This window comes from Sinocyclocheilus rhinocerous, unplaced genomic scaffold, assembly GCF_001515625.1.
Source record: "Sinocyclocheilus rhinocerous isolate Xijiao unplaced genomic scaffold, SAMN03320098_v1.1 scaffold797, whole genome shotgun sequence".
Taxonomy (NCBI): domain Eukaryota; kingdom Metazoa; phylum Chordata; class Actinopteri; order Cypriniformes; family Cyprinidae; genus Sinocyclocheilus; species Sinocyclocheilus rhinocerous.
In genome coordinates this window covers 760234-781204 of record NW_015632978.1, presented here as the reverse complement: position 1 = coordinate 781204, position 20971 = coordinate 760234, and the positions used below count along the sequence as shown (strand labels likewise).

At 36.9% G+C, this 20971-nt stretch overlaps 2 protein-coding genes across 3 annotated transcripts in view; both read left to right on the top strand.

Moving 5' to 3' along the window:
• grm6a (glutamate receptor, metabotropic 6a) overlaps positions 1-4959 on the top strand; it is a 55967-nt gene extending 51008 nt beyond the window's left edge. Inside the window, exon 12 of the mRNA XM_016556216.1 lies at positions 4401-4959. The gene's annotated coding sequence lies outside the window, so the exon portion shown is untranslated. The remainder of the gene's footprint in view (positions 1-4400) is intronic.
• The window catches only part of LOC107743100 (ubiquitin carboxyl-terminal hydrolase 11-like), a 30254-nt gene continuing 10121 nt past the window's right edge, over positions 839-20971 (top strand). Inside the window, exons 1-9 of one of the 2 annotated variants that reach the window (XM_016556215.1) lie at positions 839-844; positions 9637-9639; positions 10340-10449; positions 12722-12852; positions 12975-13092; positions 14172-14317; positions 14743-14804; positions 18270-18366; positions 18447-18620. In XM_016556215.1, coding sequence (XP_016411701.1) covers positions 12820-12852; positions 12975-13092; positions 14172-14317; positions 14743-14804; positions 18270-18366; positions 18447-18620 — 630 coding nt within the window. In that variant the 5' untranslated portion in view covers positions 839-844; positions 9637-9639; positions 10340-10449; positions 12722-12819. Of the gene's footprint in view, positions 845-9428; positions 9640-10339; positions 10450-12721; positions 12853-12974; positions 13093-14171; positions 14318-14742; positions 14805-18269; positions 18367-18446; positions 18621-20971 lie in introns of those variants that run through there. The other variant, XM_016556214.1, reaches the window with a different exon arrangement.

Here is a 20971-nt window from a genome sequence, read left to right as displayed (position 1 = left end):
GGGAGCAGTTGGGGGTTCGGTGCCTTGCTCAAGGGCACCTCAGTCGTGGTATTGAAGGTGGGAGCGCTGTACATTCACTCCCCCCACCTACAATCCCTGCCGGTACGAGACTCAAACCCGCAACCTTTGGGTTACGAGTCCGACTCTCTAACCATTAGGCCACGACTTCCCTGGATGCTTAATGATTGATTAAATGGACAAATAAATCTCATGGTCTTCCATTTAAGAAGATATGTGAACTATATTTAGAGGCCATAATATCATAGGCACTTGATTGTGGGCTTGTGGGATTGTGACTTGCATGGAAGAAACAACCCAGCAATCAACCAGAAAACCCAATAAAAAGCACACCGAACATTTTAGCAACGATATAGCAACACAGTGACAACCACCAACAACACTGCAGCACTGTGATAGTGAGTTTTGCATTGGCAAAATGTAAAAATATAGTTTATCCTTGCCATTGTTATCCTACTACGATTGCAAAGAGTGGTTATAATAGTGAATCACTTACGTATATCGTACCTATGTCATCTGCCTGAAGCACAATTTTGATAGTATTCCCATACTGCTATCAAAAATGCCTATTATAACTGCCGTCTATTGATGCAACCGTGAGAAGACTGTATTTGCCTTCACTAGAAAATACTGCATTCATGGGAAATGCGGCCGAAACCCTTCAGGACTTGAGTAATAAAGGAAAAACACCCACATCCACCACAAGAAGCATTCAAGTGTGTGTTTTTGTCAGGGAGCATTCAGCAGCGTGACATAAAAACAGCACGGCTCTATTCAGAGGAGACACACTAGATCTGATGGCACATCTTGCTTTCTCTCCCGATCTGTCATTCGTGGGTGTTGCTTACAAGAGGAAGTTGTTAAGAGAGATAAACAACATGTCAGCAAGTCACACTTTTCACATCCAGAAGCCATTTCACTTTCACTTTGTCATACAACATTTTAGTTGTTGCTTGAACTTTTGTGCCCATATCTATCTATCTATCTATTCATTTGTTCATTCATTTGTTTGTTCGTTATATCTATCGTTCCTTCATTTTATCCATCATCCATCCATCCATCCATTCATCCATCTTTCATTCGTTCATTCGTTCATTCATTCGTTCGTTCATCCGTTCGTTCATTTTATCTATTTGTTGTTCATTCTATCTATCTATCTATCTATCTATATATCTATCTATCTATCTATCTCGTCCATCCGTCCGTCCATCATTTGTTCATTCGTTTATTTGTTCGCTTTATCTATCGTTCCTTCATTTTATCCATCATCCATCCATCCATCCATCCATCCATCTTTCGTTCGTTTATTTGTCTGGTTTATTTATCGTTCCTTCATTTTATCTATCTATCTATCTCGTCCGTCCGTCCGTCCGTCCATCGTTTGTTCATTCGTTTATTTGTTTGCTTTATCTATCGTTCCTTCATTTTATCCATCCATCCATCCGTTCATCTGTCCATCCATCCATCCATCCATCTATCGTTTGTTCATTCATTTATTTGTTCGCTTTATCTATCGTTCCTTCATTTTATCCATCCATCCATCCGTTCATCTGTCCATCCATCCATCCATCCATCTATCGTTTGTTCATTCATTTATTTGTTCGCTTTATCTATCGTTCCTTCATTTTATCCATCCATCCATCCGTTCATCTGTCCATCCATCCATCCATCCATCTATCGTTTGTTCATTCATTTATTTGTTCGCTTTATCTATCGTTCCTTCATTTTATCCATCCATCCATCCGTTCATCTGTCCATCCATCCATCCATCCATCTATCGTTTGTTCATTCATTTATTTGTTCGCTTTATCTATCGTTCCTTCATTTTATCCATCCATCCATCCGTTCATCTGTCCATCCATCCATCCATCCATCTATCGTTTGTTCATTCATTTATTTGTTCGCTTTATCTATCGTTCCTTCATTTTATCCATCCATCCATCCGTTCATCTGTCCATCCATCCATCCATCCATCTATCGTTTGTTCATTCATTTATTTGTTCGCTTTATCTATCGTTCCTTCATTTTATCCATCCATCCATCCGTTCATCTGTCCATCCATCCATCCATCCATCTATCGTTTGTTCATTCATTTATTTGTTCGCTTTATCTATCGTTCCTTCATTTTATCCATCCATCCATCCGTTCATCTGTCCATCCGTCCGTTCGTTCATTTTATCAATCTATTGTTCGTTCATTTTATCTATCGTTCGTTCATTTTATCTATCGTTCGTTCATTCTATCTATCGTACGTTCATTCTATCTATCGTACGTTCATTCTATCTATCGTTCGTTCATTCTATCTATCGTTCGTTCATTCTATCTATCATTCGTTCATTCTATCTATCATTCGTTCATTCTATCTATCGTTCGTTCATTCTATCTATCTATTTGTTCCTTTGTTCATTGTTTATCTATCTAGATCATGTGACACTGAAGACTGGAGTTATAGTTGCCGAAAATTTATCCTTGCATCACTGGACTGAATTACATTTTAAAATATATTCAAACAACGTAATATGAATGCAGCCTTGGTGAGCAGAAGAGTATTCCATTACAGTTTTTTACAATCATTTTTGCTCAAATAACAGAACATTCATGTCATTATTCAAAACTCTAGACACAAAGCTCAAAACAAGTCATTATTTGTAACAGGCTATCCAATGTTCAAAACTTTGCATATTGCGTTCATAAGTTTAAAGAAGCCTTTCATTTGCAGATCCATTGGTTTAAAAAACAAATTTATTATGAAATATCATAGGAACTTTACTTTAAATCGCCCACACACAAGATACCCATAGTTTCACTGTGTAGTTTTTAGTACAATTATTAAATATAGCTGTTCAAAACACATGATGCATCTTTCATTATGGTTCTACACATTCATACACCATTGTAATAGACTAGAGAGAAAAGTACAGACACTGGAATCATTAAACAAAACTTGAAAATTATTGATGAAATAATCAACTCACAACAGTTTTTTCAAAAAAAACTTTAAATAAGAAAATAATAGATAAGAAAAAAAGATAAGAAAAAATTACAGTAGGCATACAATAAAATGTCAACTGGATTGTTCCTCGCTGCATTTCTCTGTTTTTATCAACCCTGTCTTGTGGATTTGGCCATTGGTTCTCATCCACATCATAATGGATGTTTTCATTAGCTAAACATCTTGGAAAAAAATCTTCTGGCATGGCAAATACAGGCCATATATTGGTCTCCTCCTTTGATGTCATTGCAGGCATCATCTATATAGCCTGGAGAAGAATGACTTGTTTGTGAGGGTGCCTGTTGTAAATCTTCCACCTCCGGGTTACAGTAAGGAAAGGGGAGTGTGGGGGTAGATAAACTGTGGATGGGCCTGAAACCATGATTGCTCTCAGTGCTGTTGCGAGGAATTCTGGGCCCATTGCACTGATTTTGCTATGGGGTCCCCTCAAATTCACATTCAATGGAGGGGTGGTCAGGCCCCCCAGCGAACAACGTTCTGGGCCCCTCTCACCCGCTGGGCGCTCAACCTCTCCTCCATGTCATGGCCAGGGTAAAGCCTGCCTCATCCAAAAATATGAATGGTTTTCATCAGCTTCCAGCTCTATCACCCTCTAAATTTACTGCGAGAAAAACAAATACTGATAACAATGATATAGAATTTTTTTTTCTCCTAACAACAGGCATCTTGAAACTGATCATACCTGATCATACTCAGTTGCTTCACTTTCATAATCTAAACATTTAATATTGCTCATCATTTTCCATAAAAACTATGCTTCAAGAGTAATGCAACAGTTATGTAGCATTTTGAGCAGTTGTATTAGTTGATAGTTAGATCATTGTAAAGAAACGAATAGACACTCAATTCAGATGTAATGTGTGAGTTGCATTTTGAAATAGGAATACTTTGATGTTAAGTTGTGTCATTTTGAACCGGTGGTTTTAGTTCAATGAACAAATGATCGTGTATGTATCATGTGTATTGTATCCAAGCATTTGGAAAAAGTGTTAAGTGTTTTGAAAAATGTGCATTTTGATCATCGGTTGTGAATTGTGTGTCTAGAGTTTTGAAAAATGACATGAAGGTTCTGTTATTAGTGCAAAAATGATTGTAAAAAACTGTAAATAGATGGCCATAAATAGTGAAAGATACTTTTTTGCAGGTGTAGTTACAGTGTCTTCCAGTAGAGGTTAACAGAATCATGCTAACCAGGCAATCTTTGCTGGTTGGTTTGGGGCTATTTTATGTTTTCTTGCAGACAGTTTGTCTCTACTTTGATGTACAATCTTTGTAGCACCCCTTTAAAACGCATGTGACGTACCAACCTACTTTTTTGCTGAGTGTTGCTGAGTATCTCATATTCACAGATCTGTCTTTGTACTTACAGGTGACCCTTGGAACAGCTGTGTGGATCTCAAATCACTGAGGAACAGAGTCAAAGGGGGAGTTTTGCTGTGTTGTATTTTGTGATGCCAGGTGAGGACGTTAATAAAGCCGATGTTACCGACTGTGAAGCACAAACTGCTAACACTGCGAACAGAAATTCTTTATTGAGCATCTTTGTCGAACACTTGAAATGCTTCATAGATAGAATGTGCCCAAAAGCCTTTCTCATCCAAAGGATTTTTGCGGATCGCACAATGCAATTCGGAAAAATCTCTTTTTGTCCCATTTTTACCTCAGAAAAAGTATTGTGTGGTTATTGTATTGAAGTTTTAGCTTGAGACATTTAAAACAGTGCAACTTTGGACATGCTAAGAAGAAAAAACTTAATGAAAGACCACCAGATAAATTTGATAAAAATACAGATCCTGACTGACGCTGAAGAAAAACTCTCTTCACCTTTAACCGTACAGCAAAGTCACTGCTTTGTCAGCTCATAATACTACGATTTTATTTTAGATTGTAAGCTCAAATATTGAAGTAGACACTATTTTAAGCCAGTTGTGTATTTGATAGCTTTGTGCATCTTATCTATTTATTTAAATGATTCTAACTAGGTGTTATTAATTAGCTCTTTTATTTATTTGTATTTTTTGAAATAATGTATTTATTTATTTAATGCTGATGATTGATCTCCTTGGCCAAAGACATGTTGGTGCTTTTATAAAGAAACCTGTAGAATTAAATATCAATACAGCATCCAGAGTGCACCATGTTAAAGAACAGTGTACAGTTTAACTTGTTTAACATTGTAAATAGAGGAATCTGCAGAAGGTTTAATGGTTGTATTATTTTGTGTTTTGAGGCGGTTATTTTTGTGTTTGATTGAGAGTATGCATGGGAAACTCTATCTGAAAAGTCTGTGTTACATGAGTAACATGACTGCTGTGTTTTGCTCACATCACATTAAAGAAATGTAGTTTATGTCTTTGCTATTTTTTACATTAGTGTTTTAGGATGTCCATGTATTCTGCTGAGTTCATAATGCTTAAGAAAATGCAACACAACACGGCTGTGTCTATGAAGATGTCATATTTGAAGCAGTATTGATGTTGAATGGTACAATCGATAATAGAAAGAGCAAAGCAATCAATTGTAATTAAACAGACTGCTGATGGTCAGAATGCTTTGCCACAATAATTCCTACATGAAATAACAACAGTGGGACGCTGTGCTGTGAATAAAACTCATTGTTTTCTGAATATTTTTTAGTTCAGTGTTTCTGTTCTCAAAAATCATTCAATAAAGCCCTACAGCATGACGTTTGATACATAGAAAATAGATATATAAAATATATATGGTTGTGTGTGCTTTCCACGCATGCCTGAGAACAAAATACGTAAATGTTTTAATAACATCAAGACCTGTTGTTTTCTTTGCTCATATCATTGTTTTAAGCATTCATAATGTGTTTTCTATATGCTTAATTATATTATTTAATTATGTACTTATATTAAGTATCAGTGTTGGGGGTAACGCATTACAAGTAATGCGAGTTACGTAATCAGATTACTTTTTTCAAGTAACTAGTAAAGTAACGCATTACTTTTTAATTTACAAGAGAATATCTGAGTTACTTTTTCAAATAAGTAACGCAAGTTACTTTTTTTTTTTTTCAATTTATTGACTGACAGCTCTCCTGTCCCCATGTTGAGAGAAATCAGATGTTACTGTAGTTCAAAATAAATTTGCTTCTGACCTTTGATGATCCAGTTCAACCGTACTAATAATCACAAATTACTCTAGACAAACATTTGTGTGTCTTTTTTTATTGCTGAAGTGTTTTGAAATTTGGATGTAAATTTACTTTCCCTTCAACCTGATGCTTATTCATTTCACTTTTGGTGTGAAAAGGGTTTTATATTTGCCAAAAATATAACTTTTTTATTTTAAAAACAAACAAGCAAGCCCTGTTCAGATTTAAAAGGTAATGCAAAAGTAACGTAACGCATTACTTTCCATAAAAAGTAACTAAGTAACGTAATTAGTTACTTTTTTATGGAGTAACGCAATATTGTAATGCATTACTTTTAAAAGTAACTTTCCCCAACACCGTTAAGTATATATATGTATCATTACTTACATACAGCCATTTTATTTTAAACCAATATTCTGCTATTTTTTTTTTTAATGGAATGCAAAACGAGAATCCATATGCAAATTATCGATTTCATAAAATCTTAATGGAATCAGACTGATACGGTTCTCAAGTTCAACTCACTGATTCACTGACTCACAATTTTAGTTGCAGCTCACAGTGAATAATAATACAATGATGTACAAAATCAGAAGATTCACTGCACAAATCATATGGAATACTTTTACGTTTCATGATACCTTTGTGTTATTATTATAATGCATTCTAACACGTCCAAGTTCTCATGTATTTTGCACGCACTGCTATTGCATTGTTACATGCAATGCACAAACCACTTTACTTGGGTATAAATATTAATGTGTATTAAAGAGAATCATTCTGTCCCTATTTACATAAGTGCTCAAATCATGTGTGACAGTATGTAGGTGAAAAACACATAATAGGCCGGAAAAGATGGTGGAGATTTTTATTTTTTACAACATATGATCTCTTTTTCTCTATGTTGACAACAGAGGAACCATTAGGCCATTGCCAGCACAGTTTACTCACAGTCTGTACGCCTTAACACTAAACCTAGATGACAGACGTGTGCGCTGGAGGTGAAGAAATGATGACATCTGATGATGGGGCAATAGGAGTCTAAACACAGGGCTGCAACAGAGAGACTGAAAGGCTCGACAGAGTGAACATTCACCACCAAATTATCAGCTGCTCACACATCAATCAGCCGTCAGTCAGAAATATGGAATTATGACAATGACACATTCGCCAGCCTAAAGGTTCAGGGGCCACGAGAAGTTCAGGAAATAGAATCAAATAATTGAAATGACATATTTTCAATGTATTAAAAAAGAGACTGGGCATGTGTGTTCTCAAAGCCATAACGGTACCTGTCTAGTCATCCATTTTTTGTCTATCGCTTTGAAGTCGTCACCACCTTCAGGAAGAAAAGAACTAAATTCCAAGCACTGCAGCCTCTAGAACACGAGCTTTGTCAGCTTATATTTATTAGTTTGCATTGTTTTTAATAAAGATCATTAAAAAATCTCTTAGGTATCAAGGCAAATTTGAACAGTGCTTGTGCCCACACTGACAACCAAAATGTTATGCTACAAGATTAATCAGATTAGTTAAAAGGTCCTTTATTGATCAATAAATCAATCAATTTCTGGGTAATTTAAGTCAGTGGTTCCCAACCCTGGTCCTGGAGGCACCCCAACACTGCACATTTTGCATGTCTTCTCTGACACCAATTTCAAGTCTTGGAGTCTCTACTAATGAGCTGATGATCTGAATCAGGTGTGTTTGATTAAGGAGACATGCAAAATGTGCAGTGTTGGGGTGCCTCTAGGACCACATGCAATGCACAAACCACTTTACTTAGGTATAAATATTAAAGCGAATCATTCTGTCCCTATTTACATAAGTGCTCAAATCATGTGTGACAGTATGTAGGTGAAAAACACATAATAGGCCGGAAAAGATGGTGGAGATTTTTATTTTTTACAACATATGATCTCTTTTTCTCTATGTTGACAACAGAGGAACCATTAGGCCATTGCCAGCACAGTTTACTCACAGTCTGTACGCCTTAACACTAAACCTAGATGACAGACGTGTGCGCTGGAGGTGAAGAAATGATGACATCTGATGATGGGGCAATAGGAGTCTAAACACAGGGCTGCAACAGAGAGACTGAAAGGCTCGACAGAGTGAACATTCACCACCAAATTATCAGCTGCTCACACATCAATCAGCCGTCAGTCAGAAATATGGAATTATGACAATGACACATTCGCCAGCCTAAAGGTTCAGGGGCCACGAGAAGTTCAGGAAATAGAATCAAATAATTGAAATGACATATTTTCAATGTATTAAAAAAGAGACTGGGCATGTGTGTTCTCAAAGCCATAACGGTACCTGTCTAGTCATCCATTTTTTGTCTATCGCTTTGAAGTCGTCACCACCTTCAGGAAGAAAAGAACTAAATTCCAAGCACTGCAGCCTCTAGAACACGAGCTTTGTCAGCTTATATTTATTAGTTTGCATTGTTTTTAATAAAGATCATTAAAAAATCTCTTAGGTATCAAGGCAAATTTGAACAGTGCTTGTGCCCACACTGACAACCAAAATGTTATGCTACAAGATTAATCAGATTAGTTAAAAGGTCCTTTATTGATCAATAAATCAATCAATTTCTGGGTAATTTAAGTCAGTGGTTCCCAACCCTGGTCCTGGAGGCACCCCAACACTGCACATTTTGCATGTCTTCTCTGACACCAATTTCAGGTCTTGGAGTCTCTACTAATGAGCTGATGATCTGAATCAGGTGTGTTTGATTAAGGAGACATGCAAAATGTGCAGTGTTGGGGTGCCTCTAGGACCAGGGTTGGGAACCACTGATTTAAGTGACTCGAGTCACTAGTGTCTGTGTATTTTTGTCAAACACTGCCACCTTGAGCCAAATGCATAGTCTTACAGCCAAAACTTTAGGTTACTTGCATAACCTAACACCCGTTCTCTGATAACAAGAATGAAGAAATTAGGTCATTTGAATGCTTTTTATTTATCTATATTAGTAATAGCTGAATGCATAACATGTAGCACTGTAAATTTTTCGATTCAATGTCCATTTTAAAGGTTTAAGTGTTGGAATATTATCGTGACATACTGTAGCATACTACTACTAATTTAGTATAAATCAGTTTTAGCATTTTACAATAATAATAGTTAATAGTTAAATTAATAAGTGGGAATATATTGGTCATATCGTTTTGGACTTATTTTGAAGATTTGATCGAACAAAATAGGATAGAAACAAACTCTCTCCCATCACACACGCCCTCTCGTCGTACGCCACGCCCCTCTCTCGCAGGGCGGAAGCTGTCATTCTAACCGCTTCCTACTTCCTGCGTCAAAACATTCCGGTGTGTCTATGCGGCTTTAACGGCGCTTTTCGGATTTTATGAGTGATTATGGCTGCGAACAGCAGCACCGGCTCGGCTACGGAGCCTCCGGGACTAGAGACCCAGTGGCGGGAGATCGACAACCTGAGCCAGCAGCAGCTACGGGCCGGAGACAGCTGGTGAGAGAAACTTCAGCCTTAATAACAAACAAACAAACATTCAGTAAACAACAACAACTACAACACACATAAAGCATTGACAGAACTCTGTAAAACTTATAACGCTCTGGAGTTTGTGCGGTTTGAGGGTCTTCAGGTTCTCCAGGTTTAGTAGCAGCCATGCCAATGTGATAGAGAGTTAAATGATTCAGATATCAAATAAAAGAAGGAAACTAACATACAGGTCAGTTTTCAGGCCTAATAGATCGGGTTTCCTGGTTAACAGCTTCCTTGGCGTCATTATGTTTTGACAGGTTGCTTGTCTTACCAGATTCTAACATCATCAACTCTACCCGCTTTAAACGCTTTCATTTCTTTTCATTTTCATAAAGCAAATGTGCACATAACCTAGTTTTATGATGTCTAAGTCATTAATGCACTTGTTTTAAGTTTCACTTCCATCTCTAGAAGGTGTGTCAGTCTGTTATGGGAAAGTTACTTTCGGTTTGTGTTTGTTCCTTGGACAGGAAAGGCAGAACTGCTGTAATTCCTACTCATCCTTAAAAGCAAATGACAAGTGTTTGGTGTCTTAATCCATGTCTGACACTGGCGCCCTTTACAGTTTACATTAAACAGATTTGCCCTAAAGCTCATTAAATGATGCTGGACTGACACAACCAATCAGTGTTGAATGTGACAGGTGCATGTGTCTGTATTGCAGGTATTTGTTGGACAAAAGATGGTATGATCAGTGGAAAGAGTATGTACACGCCGGGGACCAAAATTCTTCCTCCTATCCCGGGAAAATTGATAACACTGAGCTCTATGAAGGTAAGTGCTGCTATTCTGTGTGATGTTACACACAAGATCCCATAGTAGCACCATGAAGCGTTTAATGTCTCATTCTCTTCACATCTGTTCCCTTAAAGGAGTAGTTCACTTAAAAAAATAAAATTGCTGGAAAGTTACTCGCCCTCAAGCCATCCAAGATTAAGTTTGTTTCTTCAACGAAACAGATTTAGATGTCACTCACTCACAAACAGATCTTCTGCAGTGAATGGGTGCCGTCAGAATGAGAGTCCAAACAGCTGATAAACACATCACAATTATCCACAAGTAATCCAGTCCACCAGTTAACATTTTGTGAAGTTAAAAGATGCATGTTTGTAAGAAACAAATCCATCATTAATGCATCTTCTGGCCAGAATATGAGTCCATAATCCATAGTAATGCTTCAAAGTTATTGTATAGAGGACTTGTATTTTAGCTGGAAGCAACGGTTTAAGGTTAAAAATACCGTAATGATGAATTTGCTTCTTACAAACACTCAGTTTTTTTGCTTCACAAGATGTTTATTGATGCACTGAAGTCATGTGGATTACTTGTGGATTATTGTGACGTTTTTATCAGCTGTTTGGAATCTCATTCTGACGGCACCCATTCACTGCAGAGGATCCATTGGTGAGCAAGTGATGTAATGCTGCATTTCTCCAAATCTGTTCTGATGAAGAAACAAACTCATCATCATCTTGAACGGCCTGAGGGTGAGAAAATTTTCAGCAAATGTTAATTTTTGGGTGAACTATTCCTTTAAAGGGATAGTTCATCCAAAAATTTAAATTTGATGTTTATCTGCTTACCCACTTGGGCATCCAAGATGTAGGTGACTTTGTTTCTTCAGTAGAACACATATGATGATTTTTAAGTCCAACCGTTGCAGTCTATCAGTCTTATAATGCATGGCAATGGTAACAAAATCTATGAGAGTAAAAAAAACATGCACAGACAAATCCAAATTAAACCCTGCGGCTCGTGACGACACATTGATGTCCTAAGACACGAAACGATCGGTTTGTGCCAGAAACCGAACAGTATTTATATAATTTTTTACCTCTAATACAACACTATGTCCAACTGCCTTCAGCGCGCGCACGGCATCTGGTGCGTGAGGTGTGTACGCGCTCTGGCGTAGTCAGATATGGAAGAAAGGAAAGAGAGAACAAAAAGGAAGGTGAGGCATGAAGTTGGATCTGGAGTGAGAAAAGGATCAGAGGAGCAAAATGTAGATGCTTCAATATGATGTAGAGTTCATTATAATCAATATTCTGTTAGATTTCATCAAATTTAATGTCAACACAACATGTTCTATCAGCTGTTTAGAATTTTATGCAAAAACATATAGCCTCAAAAACTAGGCTATATGTTTTGTGGTTTGTTTAAAAGTGTGTTAAATATGTTTGTTTAATAATGTCTTTAATATCCATACAAAATAAAATGTGAAAGATTATGTGTATCTTTATTCAGATACATTTACACTGACTGTGCCTCAGATGCAGTCAACAGGAGCTGTCTGTAAAGGTGTGAACCAAATGGTCCATGCAGTTATTTAACAAAGGAACAGCATTCCTCAGGCACTTCTTGTAGATTGCAGGATCTCCAGCGGGAGGTCCTAACAGTATCTATCGTTTCTGTCTGCAAGTATAAAGTTCTCACAGACAGAACTTTGGGAGAAGCTCAGATTCTTATAAGGGTTAAGATTCTTGAAGGCCGACACGCTAACATCGCTGCTGAAGAATCGTGCTATACTACCTTCAATAAATTCTTCTCCCCACAAGAGCTCTGGTCAAGCTTACTTATTTTATGTATGTATTATGTTTTTAATGCTAAAATGGTCATTTCCCTGCATAATTCGGTGTATTACGTTTCATATCTTTTTTATATTTGCTAGTTGGACATAGTGTTGTATTAGAGGTAAAAAATTATATAAATACTGTTCGGTTTCTTGCACAAACCGATCGTTTCGTGTCTTAGGACATCAATGTATCGTCACGAGCCGCAGTGTTTAATTTGGATTTGTCTGTGCATGTTTTTTTTTACTCTCATAGATTTTGTTACCATTGCCATGCATTATACGACTGATAGACTGCAACGGTTGGACTTAAAAATCATAATTTGTGTTCTACTGAAGAAACAAAGTCACCTACATCTTGGATGCCCTGGGGGTAAGCAGATAAACATCAAATTTTCATTTTTGGATGAACTATCCCTTTAATAAATATGGAGGTAGAAGATGTTTTGAAATACTTTGTATGGCTTTCTGTAGATCTGGATTCCTATCATCTGAAAGAGAGGCTGTCGGAGAATGAGGACTTTGTCCTGGTCCCTGCAGAAGCCTGGCATAAACTTTTGTCATGGTATGACATGATGGACAATCAACCTCCTTTGGAGAGAAAGGTAGTGTTAACCAGACTGTTGACTTTTCTTTCTATTAAAATTAAATGAGATGTTACGTTCAGAATAGGCAGTGTTTGTCATTAATTGAGGATGGTGTGAAATCATCTTCTTTCTCTTTGCAGGTTGTTGATCTTCCCAGCACTGTTAAAGTAGAGGTCTACCCTGTGGAGATCTACCTCTGTCTTTCTAGCAACATGGAGAGTACTGTATCTGCATGCTTCAGTCGAGCAGACAAGATACGTGAGTACAGGCTGTTAATGGATAGAAAAAGTATTTGGACACTTAAAAATGTCTGATTAAAGATACAATCTCACTGTGCTTTCTGCATGTAATATCACTGCAATGAATATCGGGACTAGGGCTTCTGTTTTAAAGAACGCTTCCGAAATAACAAGTAAAAATAAATTCAGTCCACTTTCCAGCAACACAAACTATGTATCTTTGAAGTTTGCAACTTTGTACTACTAAGCTCAGTTTGTGATGTTCAGATCCTCTAATGATGTGTATGTCCTGTTCGCTATACAAATTCATGGAATGCACTACCGTTCAAAAGTTTAGGGTCAGTCAAATTTTTGAACGAAGTCTGTTATGTTCTTCGAGGCTGCATTTGTTTAATCAAAAATACACAAAAACAGTAATATTGTGAAATAATATTAAAATTTAAAATAACTGTTTTCTATTTGAATATGTTTTAAAATGTAATTTATTCCTGTGATGCTCAATGTCACATTTAAAAATAATTCTAATATGCTGATTTGCATATTTTTAATTTTTATTTTATTTTTTTGAAAAGTTGAACTCATATTTTGAAAAAGTTTTTTTCTGGGTTCCTTGATTAAATAGATTCTTGTTATTTGAAAAACATTTTTTTTTAAAGAAAAGCATTAATTTCTTTAAAATAAATAAATAAAAAGAAAAAAAATCATACTGACCCCAAACTCATGAACAGTAGTGTATGTTATGAAAGTGTATGTCTTTTAAGTTAGATGACAGTTACATCAATACATAACAATATCTGCTAGCCATAAGCATTAAATTATGCTTGATAAACAGGCATACTAAATGTCTTACACTATACTTAAATTAAAATAAAATAAATGTCTTCTTTGGCACATCAAAGGTTTAGCTCAAACTCTGGATTGCCACTTAATTTACAGAATGTTGTTCTCACAGATCTTATTTTATTTTTGTCATGTAATTATGTTTTGTAAACAGATGTGTGAAACCCCTCAGGATATTGGCAGCCTGGTGTATCTGAACTGCAGATCTCTGTGTGCGTGTATCTGTGTAAATCTCACATGTGTATCTGTGTTTGATAGACGCTATACATCAAAAGATACGGCAGCATTTTAACGTGTCAGAGACTGCTGAGAGCCGACTGTGGATGAGGAGTACGGATACGAGCTCAGAGAGGCTACGCAACCTTAACATGACAGTCCTAGACGCCTGCCTCAGCTCCGGCATGGTAAAATACACACCTACCATTTACACTCCTAAACTCTGGTCATCTGTTATGTTATGTAACCATTTGGTGACATTCACTGTAATAAGCACTGCCTGCAACCTCACCTGACAATTTTGTCATATAGACAAACTTTGCTACTAGTAAACAGTGTTGGGCAAGTTACTTCCAAAATGTACCACTTAATTTTGAGTTAAAATATGTTGTTGTAACTTGACTGACTGAGATTGTAACGAGTAATAATATTACCCAAATTTGATTAGTAATGCGTTATATTACTGCGTTACAGCAAAAAGTAATATACTACTGTAATATTATTACTTTTGTAATGCGTTACTCCCAACACTGCTAGTAAATGAATGCTCTGTCATGGGCCACCCTGCATGTGTTTGTGTGTTGTGTTCTAACATGCTCTGCTCACTCTGCAGACCGTGATTATGGAGATCAGGAATGCGGATGGTACGTGGCCCACATCCAGGCCTCAGATCATGTGAGTATAAAGATACCAGCTTCCTTCTCTCGTGCACTAATGCAGGTTTCCTTTCTGTTTTTGTTTAGGAAAATGGAAAGACACGTGTCTAAAGCACAAAATGCTCAAACATCCATATATGTATCATCAGCCCCATTCATTTACATTGGTAGCTAGTTGTAGTAGGTTAAACGCTTATATCCTCAAGAAATGGCAAGCCAGATGTGATCAGTGTAGCACAAATTAACTTTGAAATCAATCTTGTGGTTGGTAGAAAGCATTGTTCATTTTGAAAATAACTGGGACAATATAATTTACACCCACTGTCTAATAAGTCAGAATAACCCACGTTTTTGTTCATGGGCATAAATAATCCTTTATGCCTTCTATGCCAGAGTCCAATAAACCATTATAGTAGGTTAAAAAGAAGATTTTGCCCTATACAAATCAGTTTCAAAATAAATGGACCATGTTTTAAGGGGGTCATATCATGAGGAATATTTGGTTTTTGCATTATGAATGTTTCAACTTCACAGATCAAAAGACCATTGATTGAACCTTGGCTGCAAAATGACTTGATCTGCACTTCCACAACCTTATGATGTGATGGTCTTTTAGTGTCATAAAGCATTGTATTATAGTCAAGACAAATGTATCCATATAGCGCTTTTTGAATGCACATATTTCAAAGCAGTATTACAGAATATTGTGATGTTGATGTATATATTATATTAGCCCCTTGATACACAACATGCGTCTAAAGTGACCCAACTGAGTTTATTTTTTCTATATCTTTGCAAGAAATTAATTTCATCATTCAGAATTCCATGAATTCCTCAATTCACTTGTTTTTGATCATCACAAATCCTTATTTTTCTTTTTTCTTTCTTATTTTTTGAATAAAAATCATTTTTGTGTCACTACCCCTGTAATGCACAACATGGGTCTAAAATGACCCGTATTCATTTTTCCTATGTTATTTCAGTTAGGGATTAGTGATTCTTTGCTGAATCTCCTTTCTTTACTTTATAAAAAACACAGTTTTTGTATTTCTACATCAATTTTACACACATGGGTCAAAAATGACCCATATAGAAACTTTTGATATTTGCTCATTTTTTGCAAGTAGGAACGTATTTACTGCAGAAAACTATTCACCTGCCCCACATTTCAAAACTCAGCATGGCTGCTTTTGTATAATTGATGCATTTAAACTTATTTTATAATTTATTACCACAAAAAATATTTGATATATTGTGAAAGATATAATATTTGAATGTTAGGCTAAGGTTGCCTTGACCTTGAAATCTATTACTAGTGAGACAGAGAAACATGTCCAATACTATTAGCTAACTTGTTGTTGATATATTCTATTATAACTAGCCAATGTTAGCTAGGTCAACAAAATAATGCATTAGTATATATCATCGCTGTCAGGCGGAAACCTCGTATCTCCACATTTCATCATTTTTATTTTTTGTCAAATCAATACAATTGGTCGCCCTTTATGTCTGTCAGTGTTCCTGAAAAGTAATTGTTTTGGACATACAAGGTTTCTGTCTGACAGCGACAATATATAATCAGTATAACAATGATCAACTGCTTGCTGTGCATTCTTTATCTAGAGTGTTAGTTTGGCTGATCCCAGACATTCTAGAAGATTAATGGCTGAAATGTCTGAGATGCTGCGTGATGAGGAAGCTCAGGCAATTCTTAGTCCTGATTCAGAGTCTGAAATATCTGATGCTGATGACATAGACTATGTGCCATAGTGTCAGTCTGGAGTTGTGGGTGTAAATCCATCTCTCCTAGATGAAGAAGACTCATTTGATGTCTGATGAGTCCTCTGAAGAGCAAACTCAGACCCAGTCCAATAGATTGAGTAAAAATGGTTTGCACCTACTCATGTAAGCAGAGAACACCTAGGTAGCCCCATGGTGCTGTGGTACAGTGTGCTGGATGTTCACCCTCAATGCCTACACCAGGGGCGGTCAGTGTTGGTCCTGGAGAGCCACAGTCCTGCAGAGTTAAGCTCCAACCCTAATCAAACACACCTGAACAAGCTAATCAAGGTCCAAAGGTTACTAGAAAGCTACAGGTGGGTGGGTTTTAATCAAGGTTGAAGCAAAACTCTGCAGGACTGTGGCTCTCCAGGACAGACGTTGGCCACCCCTGGCCTACACCAACCTTGATTACATGTGTGGTGTGACCAATGCACGACAGCTATTCATCAAGGAGCTGGTCAAAGAGCTTGTCATGCCACATATGAAGAGGCGTTTAGAGGGCACACCCCACCTTCAAAACCATATTACAGAGTCAATGGGAAGATGTGGGATAAAAAACAAAACACAGTCACCACCCGGCCACAGGTATACATCAGGCAGGAGGGTCAGTCGAAGAGGAAGAGGAGATGGCGTTGTACCGGTGTGATTTTATTTTGTTAGTTTTATTTTCATCTATTCGGTCACATTCACTACAGTTGCGCCACAGACAGTTCAATTTCAGTGTTATCGGTTATCAGTGATATGTGTATGTTATGTATGACAAAGTGGCAAATAAACATATTTCAAGTGTTAAATGGGTTGGTCTAAATAACTGCTAAAATAATTCTTTTAACAAAATGTCTTTATTCTTTTGTTTTATCATGCTTGCATAGATGGGTCATTTTTGACCTATGTGTGTAAACTTGATGTAGTAACAAAAAACCTAGGGGAAAAAAATCAAATATTAATTTGTGATCATTGTAAAAAGATATTTTGAATATTCATGCATAATGGAATTTATAGATCAGGGAATATTAAATGCTGAAATAAACCGATTTCAAAAGATAAAATTAAAAAAAATGCCCAGCGAAGTAATAATGAAATAACATAGGAAATGAATACGGGTCATTTTAGACCCATGTTGGGTTTTCATTGCTTGTGCATCAAAGGGTTAATATCATAATGTCTTATAGTCACATTTAGTAGATTAGAGCTGGGTGATAATGTTGTTTTGTGACATTTTGTTTTGGAATATAGTTACAATTACATATGCAGTTTACTTTTTTGTGTCAATATAATAACGCAGTGAAATTTTGTATATAGTGTATATTGCTGTACGTGACTGCACTGTATACATGCTGGCCAATATTATAGTTCACATTAATATAATATATTTTATAGTCATGGATTGTATGGTTGAAAAGAATGGTTTGCAAAAGTGCTCAAAAAATAACAGATGCCGTTTACACTGAATTCTTAATGGTAACCTATCCCTAAATGTCTCATTTTATTTTAACTGTCAAAGAGAGAATGGGAAATAGTCGTATGAATATGGTTGTGCTGCAAAAAGCTTTACTAACATTATAAGATTAACCTCAAAAATAATTAAAACCTACCTGTAAGTGTCTTAGCCAAAAATGCTGTTTAGATGGGCAGCTCACTGAGCTCTGAAACGTCACTTTTATTGGATATTTGGAATTTATATGGAATTTTGTGTCTCTAGGCGGAACTCTGCTGACGAGGACTCGTATCGAGGGCCTCCTGGAGTGTGTGGCCTCACAAACCTAGGCAACACCTGCTTCATGAACTCAGCTTTACAGGTCAGAGGTCATGGATTGCTGAGTCACATAACTTTTACAAAAGGCTTTTCTTAAAGTGAATTGTGCATTTTCCCCTGCAGTGTCTGAGCAACACGCCACCACTGACTGAGTATTTTCTGAGGAACTCGTATCTGGAGGAGCTGAACTTCACCAACCCTCTGGGCATGAAGGGGGAAATTGCAGAAGCCTACGCAGATGTCATCAAACAGATGTGGTCAGGCAGGCACTATTCTGTGGTTCCTCGGGTATTTAAGGTAACGTAATTGTAGTGATCACTCGGCATTACCATTTTTTAGTGCAAAAGCACACCAGTGGAGCTGAAATCAATTGGTCCATTTCAAATCTGGTTCCCATTCTAATTCATAATACCATTTCCCCTTTTCTTTTTATCATTACCTGTCCTCTCTCTGTTTTCATATCAATAAAGTCTTAATAAAATAACTTAAAGGGGTCATTTGATGCTATTTTAAAGATCATTATTTTGTGTATTTGGTGTAACAGAATATGTTGACATGCTTTAATGTTCAAAAAACACATTATTTTTCAAATACTGTACATTATTGTAGGTCCTCTATGCCCCGCCTCTCTCAAACACGTCGTTTTCAACAAAGCCCCCTCCTTTGACAAGCACAGTCTGCTCTGATTGGCCAGCTGAACCAGTGCATTGTGATTGGCCGAACACAACAAGCACGCGTCGGAAATGTAACGCCCCTTACCATAATCGCAAGCTTCAGCTTTCAAAGTAAATATCAAGAAAGTTAATAATGTCCTTAGTTTTACCACCAGTTCAAGTCTGAAAGGGCAACAGAGTCGCGTGACAGACACAGTGATGAAGCCACGGTTAAGACCGCTGACTCCACTGTGATGTGACCCTCTCTCTCGCTCTCTCGCTCTCTCTCGCGCACACACACACACACACACACACACAGCAAAACTCCGCATTTAAACAGTCAATAGCAAATACTTAAACTAATAACAAAACAGCAGCTGATTCAGAAGCGCCAGATTGTCATAGCAAAGTCAGAATTACCTCCTCTCCTAGGTTCACGAAACGGTCGTCCATAAAATGCATTGCTGTTCTGTTGTAAGTAATCTTAAAGATTCCTAAATGCATCTACTTCCGGAAGGCCAAATAAAGCGCTTTTGCTTTCGCATAGAAACACACAGCGTCTCCCTGACATGCTGCTTCAACACTAACTGCGGTTACTGAAACCACGCCTTCTTTCTTTGCATGCACATTTGGGCAGCATTATGCAAATATTTCCACATAGTGAGGTAGATATGTGGGGGCGTGTTAGAACGAGCCGTTTTAGGGGGGCGTGGCAGAGTCTTAACTTTGATAAAGAATATCTCTTTGGTTTTGAGACTTTACTCTTTGCAACTTCAGGGATCTTATCGATGCACAATCAGCTTGTAACACTCCAAAGAGAAAGAAAAACTTGAAATCGCATCATATGACCCCATTAAGTTTTGAATATTAACTGACATTAATACATGCTATATAATTATTGTTCATGTTAATTAATATAGTTAATGTTAATAACTGAAACCTTATTGTAAAGTGTTACTGAAGTTTTATATATTGTTCTGTGTATATGTGTTTCACAGTCTTAATGGTTTGGATTAACCCTTTAATTGCCGTATCCCTTAAAACCAGACTGCCAGACGGTTACTGTAAACCTTTGCACAGCCAGCCTTGTACTCTTCTAGGTTCAAAAAACTGTCGTCTATAAAATGCGTTGCACAAATTCGAACATCTGGGTTGTGCTGTTCTGTTGTAAATAAATCTTAACCAATGATTCCTAATTGCATCTACTTCCGGAAGGCCAAATAAAGTGCTTTTGCTTTCGCACTGAAACACACAGTGTCTCCCTGACATGGCTGCATCAACACTAGCCTACTGCTGTTCCTGAAACCACGCCTTCTTTCTCTGCTTGCACATTTGGGCGGCATTATGCTAATATTTCCACATAGTGACGTAGATATGTGGGGGCGTGTTAGAACGAGCCGTTTTAGGTAGGCGTGGCTGACTCTTAACTTTTATAAAGAATATCTCTTTGGATTTGAGACTTTAGTCTTTGCAACTTTACAGATCTTCTTTATGAACCAAGAGCTTGTAACACTCCAAAGAGAAAGGAAAACTTGAAATCGCATCATATGACCCCTTTAATATGCAGAAACAACTATGATTACAGTAATCGTTTAGTGTTTTTGGAAGAAGTGTCTTATGTTCACCAAGTCTGCATTTACTATATCAAAAACACAGTAAAATAGTGAAAAATTTTACCATTACAATTTACGATTACTGTTTCAGTATGTTTTAAAAATATTTTCTGATGCGAAGCTGAATTTAGCCGCCATTACTCCAGTCTTTAGTGTCACATGATCCTTGAGAAATCATTCTAATGCTGATTTGCTGCTCAAGAAACATTTTGTGAAAACTGTGATACATTAAAAAAAACAGCATTTATTTGAAACAGAAATCTTTTGTAACATTTTAAATGCCTTTACGGTCACTTTTGATCAGTGTAAGTCATTTCTAGGCTGTAAACACTGTAATTATGATTGTTTGTTTTTAGTTTTGCTCCATTAATAGTACAGAAAT